Source organism: Ranitomeya imitator, chromosome 7 (assembly GCF_032444005.1).
Source record: "Ranitomeya imitator isolate aRanImi1 chromosome 7, aRanImi1.pri, whole genome shotgun sequence".
Taxonomy (NCBI): Eukaryota; Metazoa; Chordata; class Amphibia; order Anura; family Dendrobatidae; genus Ranitomeya; species Ranitomeya imitator.
The window spans coordinates 166,637,144-166,663,187 of NC_091288.1; the positions used below are offsets into that span (position 1 = coordinate 166,637,144).

The 26,044-nt window shown below is 45.3% G+C and overlaps 1 protein-coding gene across 2 annotated transcripts in view; it reads right to left on the reverse strand.

Annotated features, from left to right (window-relative positions):
* USP7 (ubiquitin specific peptidase 7) overlaps positions 1-26,044 on the reverse strand; it is a 91,183-nt gene that overhangs the window by 13,788 nt on the left and 51,351 nt on the right. The window contains exons 7-22 of one of the 2 annotated variants that reach the window (XM_069734024.1): positions 24,930-25,060; positions 24,537-24,591; positions 23,680-23,760; positions 23,508-23,598; positions 20,752-20,834; positions 17,709-17,818; positions 16,024-16,180; positions 14,914-15,058; positions 13,596-13,726; positions 12,394-12,528; positions 9,022-9,123; positions 6,692-6,797; positions 6,367-6,459; positions 6,199-6,266; positions 5,389-5,489; positions 4,178-4,331 (exon numbers count right to left, since the gene is read on the reverse strand). In XM_069734024.1, the coding sequence (XP_069590125.1) occupies positions 4,178-4,331; positions 5,389-5,489; positions 6,199-6,266; positions 6,367-6,459; positions 6,692-6,797; positions 9,022-9,123; positions 12,394-12,528; positions 13,596-13,726; positions 14,914-15,058; positions 16,024-16,180; positions 17,709-17,818; positions 20,752-20,834; positions 23,508-23,598; positions 23,680-23,760; positions 24,537-24,591; positions 24,930-25,060 (1,743 nt within the window). Of the gene's footprint in view, positions 1-4,177; positions 4,332-5,388; positions 5,490-6,198; positions 6,267-6,366; positions 6,460-6,685; positions 6,798-9,021; positions 9,124-12,393; positions 12,529-13,595; positions 13,727-14,913; positions 15,059-16,023; positions 16,181-17,708; positions 17,819-20,751; positions 20,835-23,507; positions 23,599-23,679; positions 23,761-24,536; positions 24,592-24,929; positions 25,061-26,044 lie in introns of both variants that reach the window. The other variant, XM_069734022.1, reaches the window with a different exon arrangement.

The following is a 26,044-nucleotide window of genomic DNA, read 5'->3' on the forward strand; positions in this document are numbered from 1 at the left end:
AAGCAAGGTCCTGTGTACCGTGTGAACAGAGCCAAGGTCACAAGCAAGGCTGTGGAGTCGGTAAGCCAAACCTCCGGCTCTACAGCCCCAAACACTACTGAGTATGTACATAAAGTGCAGCACAGATTCCTCTCCATGACTCCAGCCCCACAGCCCTAATCACTACTGAGCATGTACATAAAGTGCAGCACAGAATCATTTCAACTAAAGGCACCTTTACACTGAACAACGATATCGCTAGCGATCCGTGACGTTGCAGCGTCCTGGCTAGCGATATCGTTGTGTTTGACACGCAGCAGCGATCTGGATCCTGCTGTGACATCATTGGTCGGAGCAGAAAGGCCAGAACTTAATTTCATTGCTGGACTCCCGCAGACATCGCTGAATCGGCGTGTGTGATGCCGATTCAGCGATGTCTTCACTGGTAACCAGGGTAAACATCGGGTTACTAAGCGCAGGGCCGCTCTTAGTAACCCAATGTTTACCCTGGTTACCAGTGTAAATGTAAAAAAACAAACAAACAGTACATACTTACATTCCGGTGTCTGTCCCCCGGCGTTCTGCTTCCCTGCACTGACTGAGCGCCAGCCGGCCGTAAAGCACAGCGGTGACGTCACTGCTGTAATCTGCTTTACGGCTGGCGCTTACACAGTGCAGGGAAGCAGAACGCCGGGGGACAGACACCGGAATGTAAGTATGTAGTGTTTTTTTTTACATTTACACTGGTAACCAGGGTAAACATTGGGTTACTAAGCGCGGCCCTGCGCTTAGTAACCCGATGTTTACCCTGGTTACCAGGGGACTTCACATAGTTGGTCGCTGGAGAGCTGTCTGTGTGACAGCTCTCCAGTGACCACACAGCGACGCTGCAGCGATCGGCATCGTTGTAGCGATCGGCATCGTTGTCTAGATTGCTGCAGCGTCGCTAAATGTGACGGTAAAACGTTACTTTTAATACTAGATATACCTAAAATCATTGGAACCCAACAACAAACACATACAAAAAACACAAAGTGCTCAAATACCCAGTGCTCAAAAAATAAAAATTGGAAAGGTCTCACCAATAAAGACGGACATATGGATATAGTAGTTGTTTTCAGCCTCAGGCTTTGGAGAGTCATGGTCCAAGGGAGTCAAAAGCCTGAGAGGCTGAAAACAACTACTATATCCATATGTCCGTCTTTATTGGTGAGACCTTTCCAATTTTTATTTTTTGAGCACTGGGTATTTGAGCACTTTGTGTTTTTTGTAGGTGTTTGTTGTTGGGTTCCAATGATTTTAGGTATATCTAGTATTAAAAGTAACGTTTTAATAATGGTTACCCTCCATAGCTGACCTTATCTGTTTATCCTGAGGGTGTTGTATGGTGTGGTTGATCTACACTATTGCTTTTTGCGACATTTCATAACTTTCCCAAATTCTTATGAGAACATTTACAGCACATCCTACAATGTACCACTAAACCCAATTTTATATATATTTTAGGAGAAGCTCTATTTTATACCGACTCCACCAAAATAGACACCGACTCCACAGCCGTGGTCTGAAGTGCTCTGGAGCTCCTTCATGGGTTATGGGACTGATGGTGAAAGCCAAATACACATGTCATAGAAGAATGGCATATGTCACATATAGCAGATCTCTGTCCATGGCACACTACACATTAGTAGGACATACAGTTCAGACCAAAAGTTTGGACACACCTCATTTAAAGATTTTTCTGTATTTTCATGACTATGAAAATTGTACAGTCACACTGAAGGCATCAAAACTATGAATTAACACATGTGGAATTATTTACCGTATTTTCCGGCGTATAAGATGACTTTTTAACCCCTAAAAATCGTCCCAAAAGTCAGGGGTCGTCTTATACGCCGGGTACAGGTGCAGGGAGCGATCCTGGATGGTTGCCAGGGTCTGAAGGAGAGGAGACACTCCTTCAGGCCCTGGGATCCATATTCATGTAAAAAATAAAGAATAAATATAAAAAATATGGATATACTCACCCCTCCGACGGACCCTGGCTCTCAGCGGTGCAAGCGGCTGCCTCCGTTCCTAAGAATGCAGTGAATGAAGGACCTTCGATGACGTCGCGGTCGCGTGACTGCGACGTCATCGAAGGTCCTTCACTAACTGCATTCTTAGGAACGGAGGTAGCCGCTTTCACCGCTGAGAGCCAGGGTCCGTCGGAGGGGTGAGTATATCCATATTTTTTATTTTTATTCTTTATTTTTTACATGAATATGGAACACAGGGCCTGAAAGAGTTTCCTCTCCTCCAGACCCTGGGAGCCATATGCACCGCACATGCCGAATAAGATGACTGGGTGTATAAGATGATCCCCGTCTTATACGGCGGGTATATCCCAAATTCCATATTTTATATAGAAAAGTTGGGGGTCGTCTTATACGCCCAATCGTCTTATACACCAGAAAATACGGTACTTAAAAAAGTGTGAAACAACTGAAATTATGTCTTATATTCTAGGTTCTTCAAAGTAGCCACCTTTTGCTTTGATGACTGCTTTGCACACTCTTGGCATTCAAGAGGTAGTCACCGGGAATGGTTTTCACTTCACAGGTGTGTCCTGTCAGGTTTTATTAAGTGGGATTTCTTGCCTTATAAATGGGGTTGGGACCATCAGTTGTGTTGAGCAGAAGTCTGGTGGATACACAACTGATAGTCCTACTGAATAGACTGTTAGAATTTGTATTATGGCAAGAAAAAAGCAGCCAAGTAAAGAAAAACGAGTGGCCATCATTACTTTAAGAAATGAAGGTCCGTCAGTCTGAAAAATTGGGAAAACTTTGAAAGTGTCCCGAAGTGCAGTGGCAAAAACCATCAAGCGCAACAAAAACTGGCTCATGAGGACCGTCCCAGGAAAGGAAGACCAAGAGTCACCTCTGCTTCTGAGGATAAGTTTATCCGAGTCACCAGCCTCAGAAATCGCAGGTTAACAGCAGCTCAGATTAGAGACCAGGTCAATGCCACACAGAGTTCTAGCAGCAGACACATCTCTACAACAACTGTTAATAGGAGACTTTGTGCAGCAGGCCTTCATGGTAAAATAGCTGCTAGGAAATCACTGCTAAGGACAGGCAACAAGCAGAAGAGACTTGTTTGGGCTAAAGAACACAAGGAATGGACATTAGACCAGTGGAAATCTGTGCTTTGGTCTGACGAGTCCAAATTTGAGATCTTTGGTTCCAACCACCATGTCTTTGTGCGACGCAGAAAAGGTGAACGGATGGGCTCTACATGCCTGGTTCCCACCGTGAAGCATGGAGGAGGTGGTGTGATGGTATGAGGGTACTTTGCTGGTGACACTGTTGGAGATTTATTCAAAATTGAAGGCATACTGAACCAGCATGGCTACCACAGCATCTTGCAGTGGCATACTATTCCATCCGGTTTGCGTTTAGTTGGACCATCATTTTTCAACAGGATAATGACCCCAAACACACCTCCAGGCTGTGTAAGGGCTATTTGAACAAGAAGGAGAGTGATGGGGTGCTATGCCAGATGACCTGGCCTCCACAGTCACCAGACCTGAACCCAATCGAGATGGTTTGGGGTGAGCTGGACCACGGAGTGAAGGCAAAAGGGCCAACAAGTGCTAAGCATCTCTGGGAACTCCTTCAAGATTGTTGGGAGACTATTCCCGGTGACTACCTCTTGAAGCTCATCAAGAGAATGCCAAGAGTGTGCAAAGCAGTCATCAAAGCAAAAGGTGGCTACTTCGAAGAACCTAGAATATAAGACATAATTTCACTTGTTTCACACTTTTTTGTTAAGTAAATAATTCCACATGTGTTAATTCATAGTTTTGATGCCTTCAGTGTGAATGTACAGTTTTCATAGTAATGAAAATACAGAGAATTCTTTAAATGAGGTGTGTCCAAACTTTTGGTCTGTACTGTATATACAGTTGTCTTCAATCCCTATAAGCAATGCTCATGGAACATAAAAGAAGACAACATCCTATGTACACAACACTATAGATAAATATGACATTTTATATGAGGAGATCTCGGGAGCCATTCTGTGGCGATGCCCCACTGGTTAGCTGGGTGACAGCCTCCCTATCGTGCAGTACCACAGGTACACGGATTTTCTAACGGGAAGACTTCTCTAACCAAAGAAACCTGCCGAAACAAGATCATAATGAAATACATACATGAGAGTAATTCATCCTGTTTGACAATGTAACAACGAATCCTGGATCATTAGGAATTGTCTTGTCACAGAAGATTACATCGACACGGTGATACAGGTCTCTGAAGTATTCCTTGGCCGTGGCCAATTCACTGTTCTCATTCTCTGGGTCATCTCTAGACAGGGGCAGAAGACAAAGCACAGTTACAATGTTAATGAAACAGTGACAGCCACATTCTTCTTAACTCTTTACAGATAGGGAAATCACAAAACTGAGTATTTCCTAATGTCTGTCCATAACAGATTGGTCAGCCTGCGCGGAATCCTTGGGGTTAGAGTGGGTACAATGTATTGTTTTATTATGTAGAATGTTTTAATGTTAGACAACACACCCAAATAGAATATTAAAGTAGGCAATTCATTATTGAAGGGAATAAACGTCATTGTGAATTTATCTGCTTTATGTCCCATAAATTACAGAAGCAGCCGCTCAGACATGCTGTATATCGGCCACACGGACAGAGAGGACGCGGACTTCTATGGGTTGTGGGCATGCTCTGCGACCGGTACATAGGGAGGAGGACAGCTGTGTTTATGGTCAGTGATGGCCCGACTTTTGGGTTTCCTATAGTACACTACTGAACCAGCCTGAAATGGCCCAATTAAATATGCGTTTACGACAGATAAAGCTACCAACTGCATTGTCCAAAATCTGTATCCAAATATCCAGATTGGTAAAACGCCGGGCCTAGTAACCTGCAATATTAATGGGATCAGATGCTTCCTCCCCCAGACCCAGTGATCGCATGATCACTGGTTACAGGGAGGGAGAAGCAGATGATGGAGTTATACAGTGAGCAAAATGCTCAGTCAGGAAAAGGAGAAAATCCTTAGGTCCTGAACAGGTTAAAAAAGGGTTATCAGGTAGTGGGCAACCCCAACAAAGCAGGACATAAACAGCAGCCATAGGCTAGTTCTGTATTCCCAACGGAGATGGCAATGGCTTTTTCAGTAGAGCAAGTTACGCTTATGGCCAAGTTATGCAAAATGAAATGATTTTAGCTATTGAACAGATGTTACAGCCATATTTAAAGGAACTGACATTTTCAGCCATACCATAGAGGGTTAATCAAAGTACCTAACTACTAGTAACAAAAAAACAAACAAAAAACAAGGCACATAATCCCAAAGTGGAAGAGCACAGAAGGTTAGAAAAGTTCACAATGTACTCACTTCTGGAATACTATAATGTCGCCATCCATAAGCTCATCAAGTGCTTTGTCAAGAGACACGTCATAATCTTGGATACGTTCTGTTAAATTCGGTTTGACTTCCTGCAAACAATTAAAAAGGTTTCACAAAACAATTCAGAGCAAAAACATCCTGAACAAACAAGTGGTTTCACAAACAACTTATTACAGCAGAGAAGTAGAAAAGCACGGAAAACTAAAATGTCAACCTCAAACTTGTCGCTTTTTTATTATTTGAGTGGAGGGGATTATTGGGCATTTGTAAAATAAAAGCACTGATAATTCACATTGTGCTGATGCGGTCTCTGAACTCCTGATTCAGGCCATAGCGCTGCGGGCGGCATTGTTTTATGTGATGTGCAGACATCCCTTTTTTTTCTTTTTTTTTTTAAGGGAAGTGAAGAAATTTAAAGTCTTGTATATAAAAAAACAAAGCACTGCAGCCAATCACTAGGTTCAACAACTCTTGCTGTCGATCAGGCCTAGTTATCAAGGCTGTGGAGTCAGTAAGCCAAACCTGCGACTACCAAAATGGGCACCGACTTCATGACTGACTCCACTGCCCTGATAGTTATTGGGCCGGAATATAAAGTGGCCATCTTCCTTCAAGACTTTTGTTGCTTACACGTTTTCCCTATCTAGAAGGGGCTCAAAATATTACTTCCATTCTCAACCAATTAACCCATTAGTAGATCTATGCCTGGAGGGGGAAAATAAGCTTGTGCATCAAGGACAACATGCAAACCCCATGTAAATGCTGCCAATAGTAGGCCCCAAACCCCAGGTGCTTTACCTCATAGAGGATAAGGTTAGTTCCTTGCGGAAATCCAGCTCTCTCACACATAACTGGCAGTAGGTCACCTGTTAATAGTGGGGGTGGGAAAGAAGTAATTAGACGTAGAACTCCAAAATGCCATCCATATAATGATATTACATCTCCCCTATCGTGCAACATACTTACGTATTTTACAGGAAATTGGGGTGTAGATATGTCCACAGTAATTTAAGCTTCGACTTTTCGGATCGTACATTTTTAGAAAGAGCATGACGTCATCTGTGGAAGAGAAAGCTTGAGTGAGAATGAGGATAAAGCAGGGCGCGTTATTGGGGTTTCTATTGGAACGGTGAAGAGTAAAGATTGGAAATTATTCAAATGGCTTGGAATCGAGTGAATAAAATCCAACCGCTCCAAAACCGGCCCCCAGAACTAAATCTCCAACCCAAAATCAAATCAGAGGGTTACGTGGAAAAAAAAGAAGTATGTAGAGAGGATAGCCTACACTTACGATCTTTGTCAAACTTGGGAAGCGTCGCCCCACTAGCAGCCATTTCTGGGTCTACAGTTTCCAAAAATATTGTCCAAGGATTTTCATTGTCACTCAGCTCAATCATCTACATGACAAACATAATGCAAAAAAATACAGCAGAAAGGAGAGTTATTAGCAGACATTCACATGGCATCAGATACAAGTCCGCAAATAACGAAGCGATGCTCCGTTTACACAGTAATCACGTCGGGTCCAAACCATGAAGAGCATATTTTGTTGCACGGCTTTCATTGGGAAGACATAAAAGACGGAGGGTAATCTGCAGATACATCAACTGTAACAAGCGTTTCTTGCCGGGTTCATCGGTGGACCCGGCTCCCTGCAGATTGGTCTCATGTTTGGGCATCACTGCTTTTATTGTATGGATCACACAGGCTAATGATGATATGTATAGGCGATTACTGCACGCTGTCAGCAGCTTACACCCATGGTCTTCATTGGCCTCAAAACACAAGTGTGAAATGTACGTAGAAGCTGGTGCTCCACAGACGAGCACAGTATAATGTATCCTCCTAGCTCGTCACCACCAAGGTCTCCTACACAGTGATATTACTACTGAGGACTTGTATACACACACCTTTAGAGATCCTAATGTGTCCACAAATACAGGCAACCGGTGGATCAATATCTCACAGCAACTACTCTATAGCCGATAGTCAGTTTACAAGATCTAACTGACGGGCAACTACAGGGTGGAGCGCAGTAATTTGCTGATTTGGGAATGAAATAAAAAAATTATGATCATTAGAAAAATTTATTTTATATTTTAATTATACTGAACAGTAATGGAATTTTTAAATTACATGGTTTTAAATAGTGTATCTGGCAAATGTCGACCTTCGCTATCCACACACTGCTGCATACGTTTTCTGAAGTTTTCATGAACTCTAACAAGCATGTCCACTGGTATTCTGCCAATTTCAGCTTCAATATTGTTCCTTAGGTCTTCCAAGGTGTTGGGACGGTTGATATACACCTTAGACTTCAGGTAACCCCAAAGGAAAAAATCGCATGGGGCTAAATCTGGTGAGCGTGCTGGCCAGTTCACATCTCCCCTCAAAGAGATAAGCCGTCCAGGAAACATTTGCCTCAAACAATTCATGGTAACCCTCGCTGTGTGTGCAGTGGCACCATCCTGTTGGAACCATGTATCCTCTAGTTCCATTGCCTCAAGAGCCGGCTGAAAATAATCCTGTATCATAGACAAGTACCGTTCGGAGTTCACAGTTATGGCACGACCATTATCCTGAAAAAAGTAAGGACCAATGATGCCTACTCGTGATATGGCGCACCACACAGTGACGCGGTCCGAATGCAGAGGTCTCTCGTGAACTTCTCTGGGGTTTGTTTCACTCCAGTAACGCATATTTTGTTTGTTTACACACCCACTGAGGTGAAAATGTGCCTCATCAGAAAAAAAACACAATTGCGTCACGGGGTATCGTTGCTAACATGTCTTCACAAGAGGTCCGCCGTGTCAAATAGTCCCATGCTGACAAATGTTGGACCACGCACATTTTATACGGGTGAAAATTCAGTTCATCATGAAGAATCCGGTGGAGAGAACGTCTTGAAATGCCAAGAGCAAATGATTGCTTCCGAGCAGAGCGTTTCGGAGATTGCAGTACTGCTGCTCTAACTCTCTCAATGTTTTGTGGTGTTGTAATCCTTCTATCAGGTCCCCTTCGTACACATGACACATTCCCTGCTGTTCTGAATGCATTCACCCAATTTACAATTGATTGCCGTCCAGGAACACGTCCGCGTGGAGGAACAGCGAATTGTAAACGAAAAGCACGCTGCACTGCAATGATCGAGTGGGCATTTGAAAAATACGCTTCAACACAAAATGACCTCTCCTCACGTGTCCACTGCATGATGGCAACTGAAAGGCAGAGGAATACAAATCTCCCATCAGCCACTGTAAGCCACACCCACTCTCCCCTCTCTTCGACCGACAGTGCCGCCACAGCATGCAGTGCAAAAAAGCAAATTACCGCGCTCCACCCTGTACTTGCATTTTTATGCATCGGGTCATAGAAAATGGAGGTCAAAACACTTGTGCCCAAATAAAAAAAAAAGCCAAATTGTAAACTTAAGGGAAAAAAGGGGGTCCAGCAGAAGAAACTTGTCATGTATAAGTGCTGGATGGCATCTCATCGCAACCCACCATCCTGAGGTCCGTGACCTACGGAGAGCTCACAAGTAACATCTAAGACCACCACTAGTTACAATCAGCCAGCGAATCCTGAGGAACAGTGAAGGATCAATATATATTGTATATTTACAGTTTTGCTGCAATCCGCTTCATAATCCAACATTGCTGGCCTTTTTGTTCCATTACTTCGAGCTTGCATGGGCCATAACCGAATTTGGTCCTGTGGAAATCCCTGAGGAGGACACAAAAAAAAAAGTACAATACGGCCTCAATTCATCTGAAACATGACTATTAAATGGCTGTAAAGCATTAGTGCTAAAAGTAATGTGCATCAATAGACCATTATAAAGGATGGCTGATGTTGAGAAAAAAAGAATTAAAAAAAATCTCTTTCTAGGCAGTTTATCTCCTTCAGCCAGAGATTCGGGTCTTCGGCACTGTTCACATCAGTTTTTACTTTGTTTTAGGAGGAACGCTGGAAGCACATGACATACACAATAAACACGTCCTTAGGACTATGCTGACACATGGCCTTTTTGCTTTTGTATGGCAGGTATGCCACCGACCTGCCCACATTTATCACGCCTGAGGTCGTCCTGACACCCCCCGAGTTTCATGATCCGAGCACAGACTGATGTCTGGACCAGCCGTGGCTTCCCACACACTGCGCAAGAGCGGGATTTTTCAAAGCGGATTTGCGCGATGTCGGCCCAACCCCCGCGATCATCATTTAAATTGTGCGGGCAGCGCCAACCGTGACTGAATGAAATGAAGCCCGCCCCTATGACTATATGAGCTTAAACGATCTAACTATATAAAGTGATTTTTGCACATGATTAGACCACAGTTTTTAATGAAAAAAAACACGATAAGTGCTGCACATTGCATAAGTAACAGCGCTGCGGACAGTTTACATGCTTAAAGGACATGGCAGGTTCCCTTTAACATTAATTATATGGGGGATTTAATTTCCTATTTTGTATTTCCATTGCTATGAAGGCAACTTTTTGAGTCCAGAATTCTATTAACTAATAAGTATTTCAGAAACTAGAGCCAACTGACAAAACCAAAGTCATATTCTTAATCAGAACCATAAACTTAATATAAAACTGTTCCGACATCGTTGGCACCAAAATCACTGAATACCAGTGTAATCAGACCATGAATGTCAGATGTCGGAAATGCCCCCAAGAGTGTAGCAGAAAATTACCTATCGTTTAATTCAGGTTGCGTTACATGTATCCAAAAAAATGTATTTTTTTCATATTACAATTTATTTTATTTAACAATGTAATCCTGCGATTCCACATTGGCTATATTAGGGATTTTTTTTTTAGGCCTATACTTCCTGTCCTTTCAGGGGGCATTTATACCGAGGCTCCAGCTTAGAGACAGGATTAAAATGTCAGGTAACACCATTACATCGTATTGTTCCCAACTGTAAAAAGCACTTTAACAAGAAAAACACTTGCTAAAAAGTGAGCCCGACTTACAATCCAATGCAACTTCCTGTGATGGAGAGCATTGTGTCCTTACTGATCACAGTTTCCCTCTCCTACTGCCCCACACTGATGTATCCGATCGGTGCGGTGCAGGAGACAAAGATCCCAGGAGCTTTGTCTCCTGAGCAACTGAAGGGCCTTCTACCCAACTAGCTCAGGACCTTTCATGTCATGTGATCAGTCACATGCCTGGAAGAAACTGCAAGATCTGGTAATGTGTAGTATGTACGTGCATGTGTTTGTGCATATGTAGCAGAGCTGTGTGCATGTGTATGTGCATATATAGCAGAGCTGTGCGTGCATGTGTATGTGCATATGTAGCAGAGCTGTGCGTGCATGTGTATGTGCATATGTAGCAAAGCTGTGCGTGCATGTGTATGTGCATATGTAGCAGAACTGTGCGTGCATGTGTATGTGCATACAGGGCCGGCTCCAGGTTTTTGAGGGCCCCGGGCGAAAGAGTCTCAGTGGGCCCCCCCTTTAACACATACCCCGATTCATGATCGCATATAAACACAGCCATGTAGTATATAACACTGCCCACGTAGTATATAGCAGCCCACGTAGCATATAGCAGCCCACGTAGCATATAGCAGCCCACGTAGCATATAGCAGCCCACGTAGCATATAGCACAGCCCACGTAGTATATAGCAGCGCAGCCCACGTAGTATATAGCAGCGCAGCCCACGTAGTATATAGCAGAGCAGCCCACGTAGTATGTAGCAGCGCAGCCCACGTAGTATATAGCAGCGCAGCCCACGTAGTATATAGCAGCGCAGCCCATGTAGTATATAGCAGCGCAGCCCACGTAGTATATAGCAGCGCAGCCGAGCCCACGTAGTATATAGCAGCGCAGCCCACTTAGTATATAGCAGCGCCACTCACTTAGGCACTGGTAGGACTAGGAGCTCCTCCTGAATCTGCCTCATAACTTCAGCAGCACGGCAGCCAGCCAGGGGCGGAGATCAGAGCAGAGAATGTGCTCTCTCCGCCCACAAACAATGTCACACTGGCTGCCTTCTCTTAACCCCTATGTGTGCCTGCCTGGCTGCACTGACTGAGTGAGAAGATGCTTGTGTCAGAGCTGGCACATAGGGGTTAAGAGATCACAGCCAGCAGTGACTTTGTGGGCGGAGAGAGCATGTTATCTCCTGCTCTGCTCTCCCAGCTGTATCTATGACAGCTAAGTGGGCCCCCCTCTCTCCCCAGGGCCCCGGCATTTGCCCGGTGTGCCGGGTGCTGACGCCGGCCCTGTGTGCATATGTAGCAGAGCTGTCCGTGCATGTGTATTTGCACATATAGTAGAGCTGTGCGTGCATGTGTAGCAGAGCTGTGCGTGCATGTGCACATATAGTAGAGCTGTGCATGCATATGTACATATTTAGCAGAGCTGTGTGCATAATACACACTGCAGAGAAACACTAACAATAGATGTATTACTTCCCTATTCTACCCTAGTGCATTACAATTACTCGTATAAACCCAAAGGGGTCCCTAGCCACTTCCCACAAACACTTGCATCTGTGACCCACTATTCTTTTTACTGTTTTGCACCAGCTATTATGAGGATTGCGAACATTTACAGCTGGTAAGAGCGCGGTAAAGTAATACATAAATTCAATAGATACACGTTAAAATGCTGACTACATAGAAACCCCCCAATTCCCTGTGCACCCCCAGCTTCATAGCACGATTACTCCAGATAATACTCGGCATATGGATAGCCTTTCACATTCCTTTGGTTTTGGAAATCTAAAGAGCAATATACAACAGGACATTTTTAGTATATTGTGTCCAGGCCCTTGCCAAGCCATTATCAGAGATCAATAGAAAGCAGCAGTAATCCGTCTCGTATTTCATTAAATGTTATTTTCAGACATAATTACAAAGCATATCCCGGCTGCAAAGACGACAGACTCATCTGCCCTTCAGATCAATAAATGCCAAGCCGGTCACCATCCAATACAAGACCTAGAAAAGCTGCCGCAGATTTCCTTACCATAGTTTGTGAAAGATTTTGAACAAATTCGGCAAGCGTGGAGTTTTTTAACACTTTGAACACAGTGTATTTAACCTTCTCCTCATCGTACATGTCATTGCCTTGGTGGCCGCAGAACTGGTCCTCTGCCACAATCTGTTAAAAAAAGTCAAGGATGTTATTAAATTCGACACATATTTACATGTTGGGATAGTCTATAAAACAACTGAAAAATAAAGCAGCCCCCAGATTACTAGCTAGTATGATGCAACCTTCCCCCAGACTAGCACCAAGTAACACCAGTTTCCTCTTGAATAAAGATTAATTTTTTTTTTTAATTAAAACATTTTTTTCTCTCTCCCTCTGTGCACATCCCCAGTCACTCACAACTTGCCAAATACCACTGGCCACGCCCCCATGACTTGCCATTGGCTGCTGGCGGTGCCCCGCCCCTGTATGCAGAGCTGTGCTTGATCCATTCAAAGCACAGACAGGAAATCTCAGTGCTCTAAACAGACTAGCAAAAATGAAAAAGCCGAAGCTCGCCGCCAAATGTGACCGAATGTGCAGAATTAGAACAGCAAGCACACTGTGAAGCTTCTTCAATTCTTAAGCTTTATAATGGTTTAATAATTCTGTGTATCGGGAAAACCCCTTTAAAGGGAACCTGTCAGGCGATTTTTGTGTAGTATACCAATAATATCCTGAAATAAAGGTTAGGGAGCCCTTTCAGGATATGCAACTTTTATTCCTGAGTGCTGCCCCGTTGTATTCCTGTGAGCCCCAAACATATTAATTGTCTAACTAGTCAAGCATATGTAAACTGAAATTTAATGTTCACCCCTTCCCCCATAATCCTTTATAATCATAAGTCCGGGGCTTACAGGAACCCAACGGGGCAACACACAGGAATGAAGTTACATATCCTGAAAGTACTGCCCAAGCTTGATTTCAGGATACTATTAGTACGGTAACAAAAAAAATAAAAAAAATTAAAAAAAATAAATATCACCTGACAGGTTCCATTTACGTTTTTTTGGTGTAGCTACAAAATCACGGCCTCTGTATATTACAATGTTGTACAGAAGCAAGGAAAATTTTCAAATGAATCAACTTATGATGTCAATATTACCAATGGACATTTCTGACATTTGAAGAGCAAGGTCTTGAGAAGTCAATCACAAAAATGAGTGATTATTTTTTTTTTTTAAATATCTGCCTACCTGAACTTGCATGTACAGGTGAGCTTCTTGGCGCTCTTTTCTTTTCTGAGCCTCTATACGCTTTTCTTCCTGTAGCCTCTCTACGAGCTGCTGAGGAATATCATGATCTGTGACAGCCTGGAGAACTTCATCTAAAAGAAAAATAACTTTTATATTTCTGCATTTGATACACTGAAAAAGAAAACAAGTTCAGCATTTAAATTGAAAGAGGTTGTCTCAAACCTCATACATCACCTATCCAAAAACAGGTGATAAAGTGTATGATCATGAGAATCACAAGGTCTTCTGGATATATTATGTCTGACCATGTATGACCAGTGCTCCATTCACGGTCTAAAGGAGTCATGCAGCAAGTGAAAGGGATATTCCCAACTTAGAAAGTTATCCGCCATTATAGCTTCCCTGACCGCTGATCCCAAGAACTGGGCTGAAGAAATTGGTGGGCAATCACGCACACTGCCACTTCATGGATTCTAAAACGAGTGCTGAAGATCAACCACTTAACAGCAGCCACGCGCATCACCATCCGGGCAGCACGGTGGCGCAGTGGTTAGCACAGTGGTTAGCACTGTAACCTTGCAGTCCTGGGTTCAAACCCCACCAAGGACAACATCTGCAAAGAGTTTGTATGTTCTCCCCATGTTTGCGTGGGTTTCCTCACACATTTCAACGACATACTGATAGGGAATTTAGATTGTGACCCCATTGGGGACAGTGATGTTAATGTGTGCAAACTGTAAAGCGCTGCGGAATATGTTAGCGCTATATAAAAATAATAATTATTATTATTCATCCTATGCTCCATTCAGGCTGGGTTCTTCAGAGCCTTAGTTTTCCAGATCAATGGGGCGCCCCAAAGTCAGGAAGCCATCACAAGGAAAGGCGGAAGCTTACAAACTTAGGAATACCCCCTATAACGAATCTGTGACTGCACACGATCACTACATTTCCATCTACAGGATTTGGGCCACTGTCGAAACGCCAGTGGTAATCGCAGTATGGCCGGTGTCACACTTGCGAGTGCAGCTCGAGTCTCGCGCATCAATTCCCGGCACTACCATTGGCATTCGGGACCAGAGCATGGGGCTGCATAGAAATACATGCAGCCGCATGCTCCGGTCCCGAGTACCGGGTATTGATGCGCGAGTTTCTCGCATTGCACTCGCAAGTGTGACACCAGCCTATCCTCGGTATTCATAATGTATCATTCTTACTGTGGATAGGCGATAAGGGTTATTGGGACAACCCATTAATTCACTCACTTCTAGTATTCAGCTCCAGCTTGTACATTCAATACATATTTGATCTAAACACTTACTCAGCTTTGATTCCCTGATGTAAACCAGCATGTACGCATTTGTGCAGTGTCGTACAGACAAGTCATCGTCGTGACCTCCATAGTTATGCTCAATAGCTTCCTCCTTTGTACATCTTGACACTACGTCATCGTCAAATTTACACCACTGCAAGAGTGAATTCATTTAGTTATATGGAAACCATCAAATCCGTTACATAAATACTACAACCTAGCGCACTTATCCCTTTAAATAAAAAAAACAAAAAAAACACATTTCTGACGTTATAACCCCCTCCTTGCTCCAAAAGCCATACATTTTCCATTTTACCACTGAAAGACATTTGAGGGCTTCTGCTTTGAGGGATAAGCAGAACAAATTGAATGACACCAATCGTTTCACCATATAATGTACTGAAGAACTGGAAGAAAATACAAGTGGGGCTAAACGATAGGAAAAAAAAAAAGTGCAATCCTGCCATTGTTTATTGGGAGGTGTGATTTTACAGCCTTCATTCTACAGTAAAGATGATCCCAGAAATATGAATCTGCAGGTCAGTAGGATTACGGCGCTATTAAACTTTAGATTTATATTATATTTTAGTAATTAAAACTAAAAACAAAAATATTCAGAACTTTGCTATAATTGCTGTTCTCCTACGAAGCCCAGCCTGTAACGGAGCTTCACAGGAGGACCAAGATGGCAGCTAAAGGGGCTTACAGCAGACCCCAGGTGCCATAGAAATCCATCAAGCCCAGCAATCGCTTTTCGGGCTATGGCGTCATGTATAAGCTGCTGCCAGTGACTGACAGGCATTAATACAGGTTAAACAGTAGCAATGGGAGCAAGTTCTAGTTACAGGCAGATGCCAGTACGTCCCATATATCACTTTATTCCCAAAACTTGGCCATACATATAAGATGGCAGTTTTCAGGGCACTCACATTTTTTCCTAGAGTGAGTAGGAAACCACTGACAGACCTCTGGCAATGCCTCATCTCTAAAAGCAAAACGATTGGCGATTCTTCTCTCCCCCAATATCATCACTGTCTAACGATATTGCAATGCTGATCAGATAAGTGAAGGATCGGATCTAGCAATCAATGTATTACGATTCATGTAATTAACACTTACCTTGCCTTCTCCTTTAGGATTTAAATAAACCACATAGTGTCCTCCATGGTTGTCCCCACTGTGCACCAGCACAGCATGCAGGATGTAGTTAGCAGGGTCTTTGACATCAGGTTTCTGCAGGAACTCATCTAGTGGTAATTGCTCTGGAAACTCAAACCTGAAAGGCAACACAATATATAGAAGAGCGAGCCAACAACATGGCAGACATAGGGAAAAACAAGCATTTGATTCACTGCCGATTTTGCAAGTTTTACCAACTACAAAAATGGAGAGGTCTGTAATTTTTTTTTTTTTATAGTAGGTACACTTCACCTCTGAGACTGACTAAAAAGAAAAAAAAAAATCCAGAAAAATCACATTATGATTTTTACACAATTTCCATGAAATAAGTATGTGATGCCATACAAAAACAGAGTACCGAAACCTTTGTTTGCAATTACAGAGGTCAGACGGTCAAAAACTACAGAAAATAAGTTTGCACACAGTGCAGCAGGGATTTTGGCCCACTCCTCCATACAGATCTTCTCCAGATCTTTCAGGTTTTGGGGATGTCGCTGGGCAACATTGAGTTTCAGCTTCTTCCAAAGATTTTCTATTGGGTTTAGGTCTGGAGACTGGGTAGGCCACTCCAGGACCCTGAAATGCTTCTTATGGAGCCACTCCTTAGTTACCCTCGCTGTGTGTTTCGGTTCATTGTCATGGTGGAAGACCCAGCCATGACCCATCTTCAATGCTCTTACTGAGTAAAGGAGGTTGTTGGCCAAAATCTCGCAATGACCCCATCCATCCTGCCTTCAATACGGTGCAGTCATCCTGACCACTTTACAGAAAAGCCCCCCCCACCATGCTTCACGATTGGGACAGTGTTCTTGGGGTTGCCCTCATCCTTCTTCCAAATACGGTGAGTGGAGTTGATAACAAAAAGTTCTATTTTGGTCTCATTGGCCACATGACCGTCTCACATACGTCCTCAGGATCATCCAGATGGTCATTGGTGACCTTCAAACGGGCCTGGACATGTGCTGGCGTGAGCGAGGGGATCTTGCGTGCCCTGCAGGATTTTAATCTATGATGGCATAGTATTTAAGTTTGACACTGTGGACCCAGCTCTTTTTAGGTCATCGACTAGATCCTTCCGTGTAGTTCTGGACTGATTCCTGACCTTTCTCTGGATCATCCCTACTACACGAGGCAAGATCTTGCATGGAGCCCCAGACTGAGGAATATTGAGTCATCTTGTGTTTCTTCCATTTTCTAATAATTGTGCCAACAGCTGTTGCCTTCTCACCAAGCTGCTTGCCTATTGTCCTGTAGCCAATCCCAGCCTTGTGCAGGTGTCAATGGTGTCCTTAGATAGCTTTTTGGTCTTGGCCATGGTGGAGAGGTTGGGGTGTGGTTACTTTTAGGTTTGGTCTCTCACAGTTGAAATGTACCTATGATAAAAAATAGCAGCCCTCTCCATTCTTTAAAAGTGGGAAAACTTACAAAATTGGCAATGTATAAAATACTTCTTTTCCCCACTGTCTGTGCGCTCCCGCTGTGGCAAATTGCCTCTACAGCATTCGATCTGCAGTGGGACTGTATAAGAGGAAGCCTGGATAAATAACTAGTAAGTAAGCAAGCGTTATAAAGGCACCGATAAGCTTACGGCGGTGGGGTGACGGGAAGCAGTAAATATTCTTTACCTGTCATTAATCTTGATGTTCTGGTCTGTCTGAGGATCATACATGAATCTCATTAGTTGAAGATGTAACACGGGTGGTAATGTTAAAAATTTTACTCCCTTCTCGGCTTCCTGATTATAGATAAAAAAACAAAAAAACAATAGTTAGAAACTTACAAATGCATGAAGAGGTGTTGAAATAAATAAGAACAATCTACTTTTAGAGGAAGGCAGAGGGGCTTTTAGAGATGAGAATTCGTTTCAGTACACTTTCCCAAATCTCTTCCTCACTAGGTGTAGTCTACTATTAGGCCATGTTCACACCATCCTTTTTTTAATGCGGAACCGCCGCGATTTTGCCGCTGCGAGTCCGCAGCTGTTTTCCATGCAGGGTACATTACAATGTACCCTATGGAAAACAGGAACTGCTGTGCCCACATTGCGGAAAATCCCCAAAAAAGCCGCGCTGAATAGCTGCGGTAAAAAAGAAGTACCATTTCACTTCTTTTTGCGGAACTGCAGCGGTTCTGCACCCATTGACCTCCATTGTGAGGTCAAACCCGCAGTAAAACCTGCAGACGAAAAAAATATCTGCAGGTTTTCTGCGGTTTGTGGTGCAGAACCGCTGCAGTGTGGCTGCCCCCCCCCCCCCCCGTGCCCCAATCCCTCCCCCCCCCGTGCCCCAATCCCTCCCCCCCCCGTGCCCCAATCCCCCCCCCCCCCCGTGCCCCAATCCCCCCCCCCCCGTGCCCCAATCCCCCCCCCCCCGTGCCCCAATCCCTCCCCCCCCCCGTGCCCCAATCCCCCCCGTGCCCCAATCCTCCCCCCCCGTGCCCCAATCCCCCCCCCCCCCCGTGCCCCAATCCCCCCCCCCCCCCGTGCCCCAATCCTCCCCCCCCGTGCCCCAATCCTCCCCCCCGTGCCCCAATCCTCCCCCCCGTGCCCCAATCCTCCCCCCCGTGCCCCAATCCCCCCCCCCCCCCGTGCCCCAATCCTCCCCCCCGTGCCCCAATCCCCCCCCCCCCCCGTGCCCCAATCCCCCCCCCCCCCGTGCCCCAATCCCCCCCCCCCCCCGTGCCCCAATCCCCCCCCCCCCCCCGTGCCCCAATCCCCCCCGTGCCCCAATCCCCCCCGTGCCCCAATCCCCCCCCCCCCCCGTGCCCCAATCCCCCCCCCCCCCGTGCCCCAATCCCCCCCCCCCCCGTGCCCCAATCCCCCCCCCCCCCGTGCCCCAATCCCCCCCCCCCCCGTGCCCCAATCCCCCCCCCCCCCGTGCCCCAATCCCCCCCCCCCGTGCCCCAATCCCCCCCCCCGTGCCCCAATCCCCCCCCCCCGTGCCCCAATCCCCCCCCCCCGTGCCCCAATCCCCCCCCCCCCGTGCCCCAATCCCCCCCCCCCGTGCCCCAATCCCCCCCCCCGTGCCCCAATCCCCCCCCCCCGTGCCCCAATCCCCCCCCCCCGTGCCCCAATCCCCCCCCCCCCCGTGCCCCAATCCCCCCCCCCCCCGTGCCCCAATCCCACCCCCCCCCGTGCCCCAATCCCACCCCCCCCCCCCCTCCCCGTGCCCCAATCCCACCCCCCCCCGTGCCCCAATCCCCCCCCCCGTGCCCCAATCCCCCCCCCGTGCCCCAATCCCACCCCCCCCCTCCCCGTGCCCCAATCCCACCCCCCCCCCCCTCCCCGTGCCCCAATCCCACCCCCCCCCCCTCCCCGTGCCCCAATCCCACCCCCCCCCCTCCCCGTGCCCCAATCCCACCCCCCCCCCCCATGCCACCAGCCCCCCCCCCCCCCCCCCCCCCCCCCCCGTGCTCCGACGTAATCTCCCCTCCTTATACTTACCGGGCTTCCCGGTGTCCGTCCGTCCGTCTTCTCCCTGGGCGCCGCCATCTTCCAAAATGGCGGGCGCATGCGCAGTGCGCCCGCCGAATCTGCCGGCAGATTTGTTCCAGGCACATTTTGATCACTGTGATAACCTCACAGTGATCAAAATAAAAAAAAAGTAAATGATCCCCCCCCTTTTATCCCCCCCATAGGTAGTAACAATAATAAAATAAAGAATTAATTTTTTTTCCCCCCACTACAGTTAGAACTAGGGTTAGGGTTAGGGGTAGGGTTAGGGTTAGGTAGGGTATTTTCAGCCATTTTAACCCTAAAAAAACTTCCTAGACTCTGCAGAGAAAACTGCATAAAAAACTGCACTAAAAACCGCATCAAAAAACGCATCAAAAAACGCACCAAAAAACGCACCTGCGTTTTCTGCCAAGAGCTGCGGTTTTTAGTGCAGAAAAAACAGCAGGGAAAATCAGGAACGTGTGAACATGGCCTTAGACAGTCACTGATCAGAGGCGACTTCAGCTTTTCGGTTATTTTTTTTTGTAGCAAGGGATGCACCAAAGATTTGAAATATGCCATAGTTTTTATTGTACAGAATATTTTTCCTGCAAAAAAAAAATTCCTGTGTGTACAACTATCCATAGGGTAAGCAAATATTAAAAAAAAAAAAAAAAAAAGTGTGCACAGATAAAGCTGTTTGGGTGGATTCTAACACAGCATCAAAATTTTTTCAATAAACGACAATGTTAGCGAAAGGGGTTTTAGCCAAAGAACCTGATTAGAGGGGCTCTGAAAAGTAATCGTGAACTTATCCCCTATCCAAGAGATAGGAGATCACTGTATAAAAGATTTTGAGGGTTTTCAGAAGGTAACAGCTGCCCATGACCTCTACACCGTGTATGAGACGCCTCCTGTGTCGGCCGCGGCGAGTCTGATCAGCTGGTCACACGACTCCATGAAAGCTGCTGAGCAGCGTAGAAAGTATATCTGAAACTTCCTTTTATGACTTGATATAAAGCCGTGAATGCTGATGACAGAATTGTTTGACGGGGAGACATTTTCTTCCGCTGGTATGCATGCGATCTGTCCTGGCAGACGCCGGTCATGTACATATGTGATTTTCTGACCTCTTATGCACAGCAGCTACGACTAGTCAGATCAAAGGGAAAATTGCCGGCCATATAAAGGCCCTTCTTCCCATGTCGCACACATTCGGATAGATAAGCGCTCACCTGTAAGCCATGCTCCCCAGCATCATACTTGTTATCACCATCCAGCTGCTCCACCGCAACATAGTCAATAAAGGATTCAAAGACTGGGGGAGGGGAGGAAACAAAAATATACCGGTAAGAAAAACGTCTCTTCTTTTACAGAGGGATAGGAACTTCCATTTTTTTCTTTAACATTACTTTCCTGCCTGAGCAGACATTAGCAGTAGAGAAACCCAACTTGCTGGTCATCGTATGGTTAAATTGGCTACTATTCCACACAACGTGCAACTGCGTCTCTCCATGTCCGATGACACGGGATTGTAATGGAGGGAAACAAGTGAAGCAGTCACCATCTTTCACAATATAAACTATAAATTAGATCTTTTAGATGAGGCCGGTGTACTTACTTTGAAAACTCAGACTGGTAGTATAAATATAAACTCAATCTCTGCCGCCCACTAATGGTGACTGACGGCTCCTCAGCGCCCCTACTTCCTGCTGAGATCTCACACTGCTCAGTAACAACTGCAGCAGTCAGTAAGGCCCCGGGAGTGGAGACAGAATACACTTGTCTCCTCCATAGCTGCTCCTTGTACTAGCAGTATTATAAAGCCATTCAGACTTGTAGTCTAAAAATATGTCCCCAGCATCGTCACATCTAACCGGTCTAAATGGCATTGTATAGTTTTACCGTGAAATTTGGTGACAGATTCACTTTACACAGGAATCCGAACTCATTTAGGACAGCGTCCTGTGTTCACCGCAACATGAAACATTTGGTGAAAGGTTCTCTTTAAGACGCTCGGGGTGCACACCGCCATGACTGCTGTCCAGCTGGGGATTTCCTGGCGTTACACCACAAGACATACCAACTCGGAGAACCGCAATGTGAAGTCAATAGCTAAGACCAGCTGATGCATCAAACTGGAAGCTGCCCAACTGTGACGAGAAGCTTCTCTGAAGGTCATCTGGGAATATGCCCGTCCTTAGGAGACAGCGACATGTTATCTCCTTCAACAACACTAGTCAAACAAGATAGAAATCCAGAGAGCACACGGATGGTTTACTGCACTGGCAGCAATGGCCAGTGTTACCCCTGCAGAGCCGCGGCACCGGCCAGCACATTCACAATGGAGCCCGTACTGGCATCTGGTGTTAGACCACGGACTGGGACCGAGGTTCAGCAATAACAGCACTAAAGCAGCTCCTAGGAATGAAGCCACTGGCTACTTAATGAAAAGCAGGTAGACATGGGACATGCATACATGGAGCAGTCCACATGGCGGGCTACAGCTTAGGGCGCAGAAAACCGCCGTATAAACAAGACCGATATCAGACCCGCAATACAAGGACTGGGAGCGCGACAGCTTCATATGTTTCTATGGAGCTGTGACACGGGTCGGGGGAGCCTGGTCCGATTTACACAGCTGCCTGACTGCGCCCTGAAAACAACATGAAATTTACCAACTCTAATTCTGCCCCTGAGCCGCCATTTCCTGTGCCCCTCGATTACAAAGTCAAATGTTTGACTCTTGAATTAATCGCATGTGAGTGTGAAATAAAACCATCCCGGGAGGCCAGGATACCGAGACCAAGGGTAGACGGTCCCCTTCTGTTAGAGCAGTAGTTCTCAGAAAATCACTGTATAATGGCTGTAACAGAAGCCGGGGATTGTGTCCTCTCAATAACAATGAGCTGCCCCTCGCTGCTCACAGACCGCCGATTACCTACACTGTGCACCAGGTACAGAGCTGGAGAAAAGCTACTGCGCTAATGAAAGGGACCCATCACTGGAGTCAGGGACTGGCAGCATAAACCAGTGACAGATCCCCTTCAGGTCTGAAGCCATTATTGCCATGCCTCCGTAACTTGCACCTATGGCAGAACTAGGGGCCTCCGATAGTCAGGGCTGTGGAGTCAGTGTCATGGAAATTAAGGAGTCGGAGGTTTGGCTTACCGACTCCACAGCCCTGCCGATAGTAAGCCCTGGTGAGGGTGCACCCAATACATACAGGATTAAAATGGGCTGTCAAGTTTCTAAAGTTAGTACTACATAGGCTTGTAGACCTTTAAAATACACAGCTTTTCCCTCACCCTCCCCAGGTCCAAAAATACCTCTCCACCACTGCTTCAGTATTTGAACAGTTGCAGCGGTGAAGTTACATAGTTACGTAGCTTGAAAAGAGACCTAGGTCCATCAAGTTCAACCTTTCTCCACCAATTGTACAGTGTTTTAACTGTTGCAGCCAATCACTTTGTCAGAACCGCTGAGCCAGCGATTGACTGCAGTGGTTACATGAGTTGCAGATGTGATTTTACTGCTCAAGTATATCAACAAAAGACCAAAGGCTGAGCATGAATCTAAGGACGAAGACAATTTGAAGAAATAGCCCTTTAAGGAGTTGACCGTGCCATACAAATACTGCAGACAAAATATGAAATCATACATAAGCATAATGAATTGATGAATTTTTTTTTTTTTTTTACTAATGCCGTCTCCCAGTGAAGACGTGTATATAAATGTGTCTGAACGCATACTTTGTGCGAGCAGGGTTACCGAACTTGGAGAAGATTATGTCTAAACACAGGATTTCTCCTTTGGATGGTAACTTCAGAATCAAAAATTAAAAGTCTTTTTTGTATAAGTAGGCTAGAAGGTATATAATACATCTTACTTCTCACTGCCCGAGTTACTGACTGGCTGCATTACACACTGAACACAACAGCAAACATCTATTTATCTATTGCAGTTCTATTTATTCCTCCTTGGTACTCACTGTTTTTCTTTCCTTTTATACTTAGTTGAATATCATAGTAGTCTTCAATCCGTTCGGAGCGGTAGTCTACATGCTTACACTGGATGTAGGACTGAAACAGAAGCAAACAAAAGTCTTAGCACCCCGACATCGATGATCTTCCATGCGCTCGTCAATCACATCAGACACGTACCACCATCTTTCCTCTGAATAACTTTGGAATAGTCCCTTCTACACATGTTCCTTTCATCTTGTTTTCCACGTTGTCCAATAACTGCAAGACAGAAAAAAAATAAAGTATGACTGCGATGAACTGATCTGCCATATAATGCCATGAAGGATCACTCAAGGGGGTTAGATATGCAAATTGCCTCTTTTGAGAAAAAGAGGACTCTATAGCGCCACCTGTTGGAAGTTGCGATTCTACAAGTCACAATCATCCCTTTAATGAATCGTGCAATATGACTTAGGATAAAAGCCAAATCAGTATCTCAATTCGCAGACACGGTGTTTCGGGCTGTTGGCCCTCGTCAGTGCAAAGCATGAGAACTGATTTGGCTAGGTGAGAGGCTCTGGACTGGGGTCTAAGGGGTATCGTTTCTCCTTATGGAGAGTGACATACCAGCTGGCTTGTTAAGGTAAGGAGGCTTGGACAGCAGCCCAACAATAAGAACAGGAACCCCGGCACTGAAAGTGGTAGGGGAGAAGGATCCTGCTCCAACTGTGACTTATATGTGATCCAGCATTGTGTCATTTAGATCTTCGCCCCGCAGAGGTCTTTAGCCATGACCTCTGCAATGGATCCTGCCCGTGAGGATTGGTGTACAACAGAATCCCAGTTTGGGTGATCTCCAATCCCGGTGGCATCCATCAAACCCACAGACACTGCACTGGGTATAACAATATCAGATTTGCCTGAAGTACACCTTTAATTGAGGACCGCTTTGACACTCATTTATATGCTGGTGCATATAAAAACCCGACTAGTGCAAACATTTTCACAAGGTCAGGAGGCCTCTGTGGCAACACGAAAGGATCAGGACAACTTACCACTCTACATAATTCTTGGACATCATGTTGCATGAAGCTGTCTAGAGTCTCCCACCTAATGAGCAAAAACGCAACAATGTAATTAAAGAGCATTAAATCATTTAGATTATAGTGGAAGGGGTAATGTAAAAATAATAGCAGAAAACACGGAAGAGAACATTCCGCACTGGTTTCCTCTGCTCAATCTCAGGAGGTTGGCTCGGTACAACACTGAGATCATGCTACATGGAAGAACGTTCTGCCTGAACATCACGAGTATAACCTGGATGGAAGGATGACGCTCAGTAATTTTTGTGCTACAGGTCTTGAACCAAGGTTCAGAGCACATAACACATCATTCACGTCAGCCAGCTGCTTTCAGATGTGGGCTTTATATTATTACCGATAGCTTACCCAAAGGATTTTGTTAACTTTTTAGTTCCTACAGGTTTGTCGCTGTGTTGTAATTCATAGAACACCCTCTGTAACGCTAGAGGAACGCTCTTGGAGGAGTCGTCCCCTTCTGTGGGCATCATATACACAGCCTGGAAGACAACAAGCAAAACCATTAAGTTATTCCCAGTATCGCATTCTTTTCACAAAGCACAGTAAACGGATGATTATTATTAGTAGATATTATTACAGAACAAGTCCAACAATGTTTCTCTCTAGTACCCTTATGCTTTTTCCCCACGTCTAACTGCCCTGCCCCTCTGAGGGTATGTGCACACGTTCAGGATTTTCCGTGTTTTTTTTCTCGAGTTTTTTTCACTATAAAAACGCGATACAAACGCAGAAAAAAAAACCGCATACATATGCATCCTATCATTTAGAATGCATTCCACAATTTTTGTGCACATGATGCGTTTTTTTTGTCCGCGAAAAAACGCATCGCTGTAAAAAAAAAAAAAAAAAAGCAGCATGTTCATTAATTTTACGGATTTTTCCCACTATGTGTGTATAGGATATTTATATATAGGAGGCTATGCGGGAACATGCCATACATCTAGGCGACGTGGAGGACATGCTGTATAAGCAGAGGCTACGTGGGGCACATGCCGTTCATCAGAGGCTATGCGGGAAACATGGCGTATAGCAGAGGTTATGTGGGGCACATACTGTACACGAGAGGATATGTGGGGCTCATACAGTATATAGGGGCTGTGTGCGGACTCATACGGTATAAAGGGGGATGTCAGAATACTTAATTCTGCTGAATATTAAGTCATACCATTAATATAAAATTATAAAATATTGAGCAGAAATAATTTTAGCCTATTGGTTCAACTACCACAATGGTCACGATCTCTCATGTGGCACTTCGGGAAAATTAATTTCCCGCCCCTAATATTAATGAATATTACCAGGGACCCTTCATATTAGTACACCAACACCTTTACAATCCTTGGAAAATCTATTCTAGCTAGTAATGTATATACTCTAGTATAAACCGAGATTTTAAGCCCACTTTTTGGGGTTGAAAGTCCCCCTCTCTGCTTCTACTCGATTCATTCCCAGGGGTCGGCAGG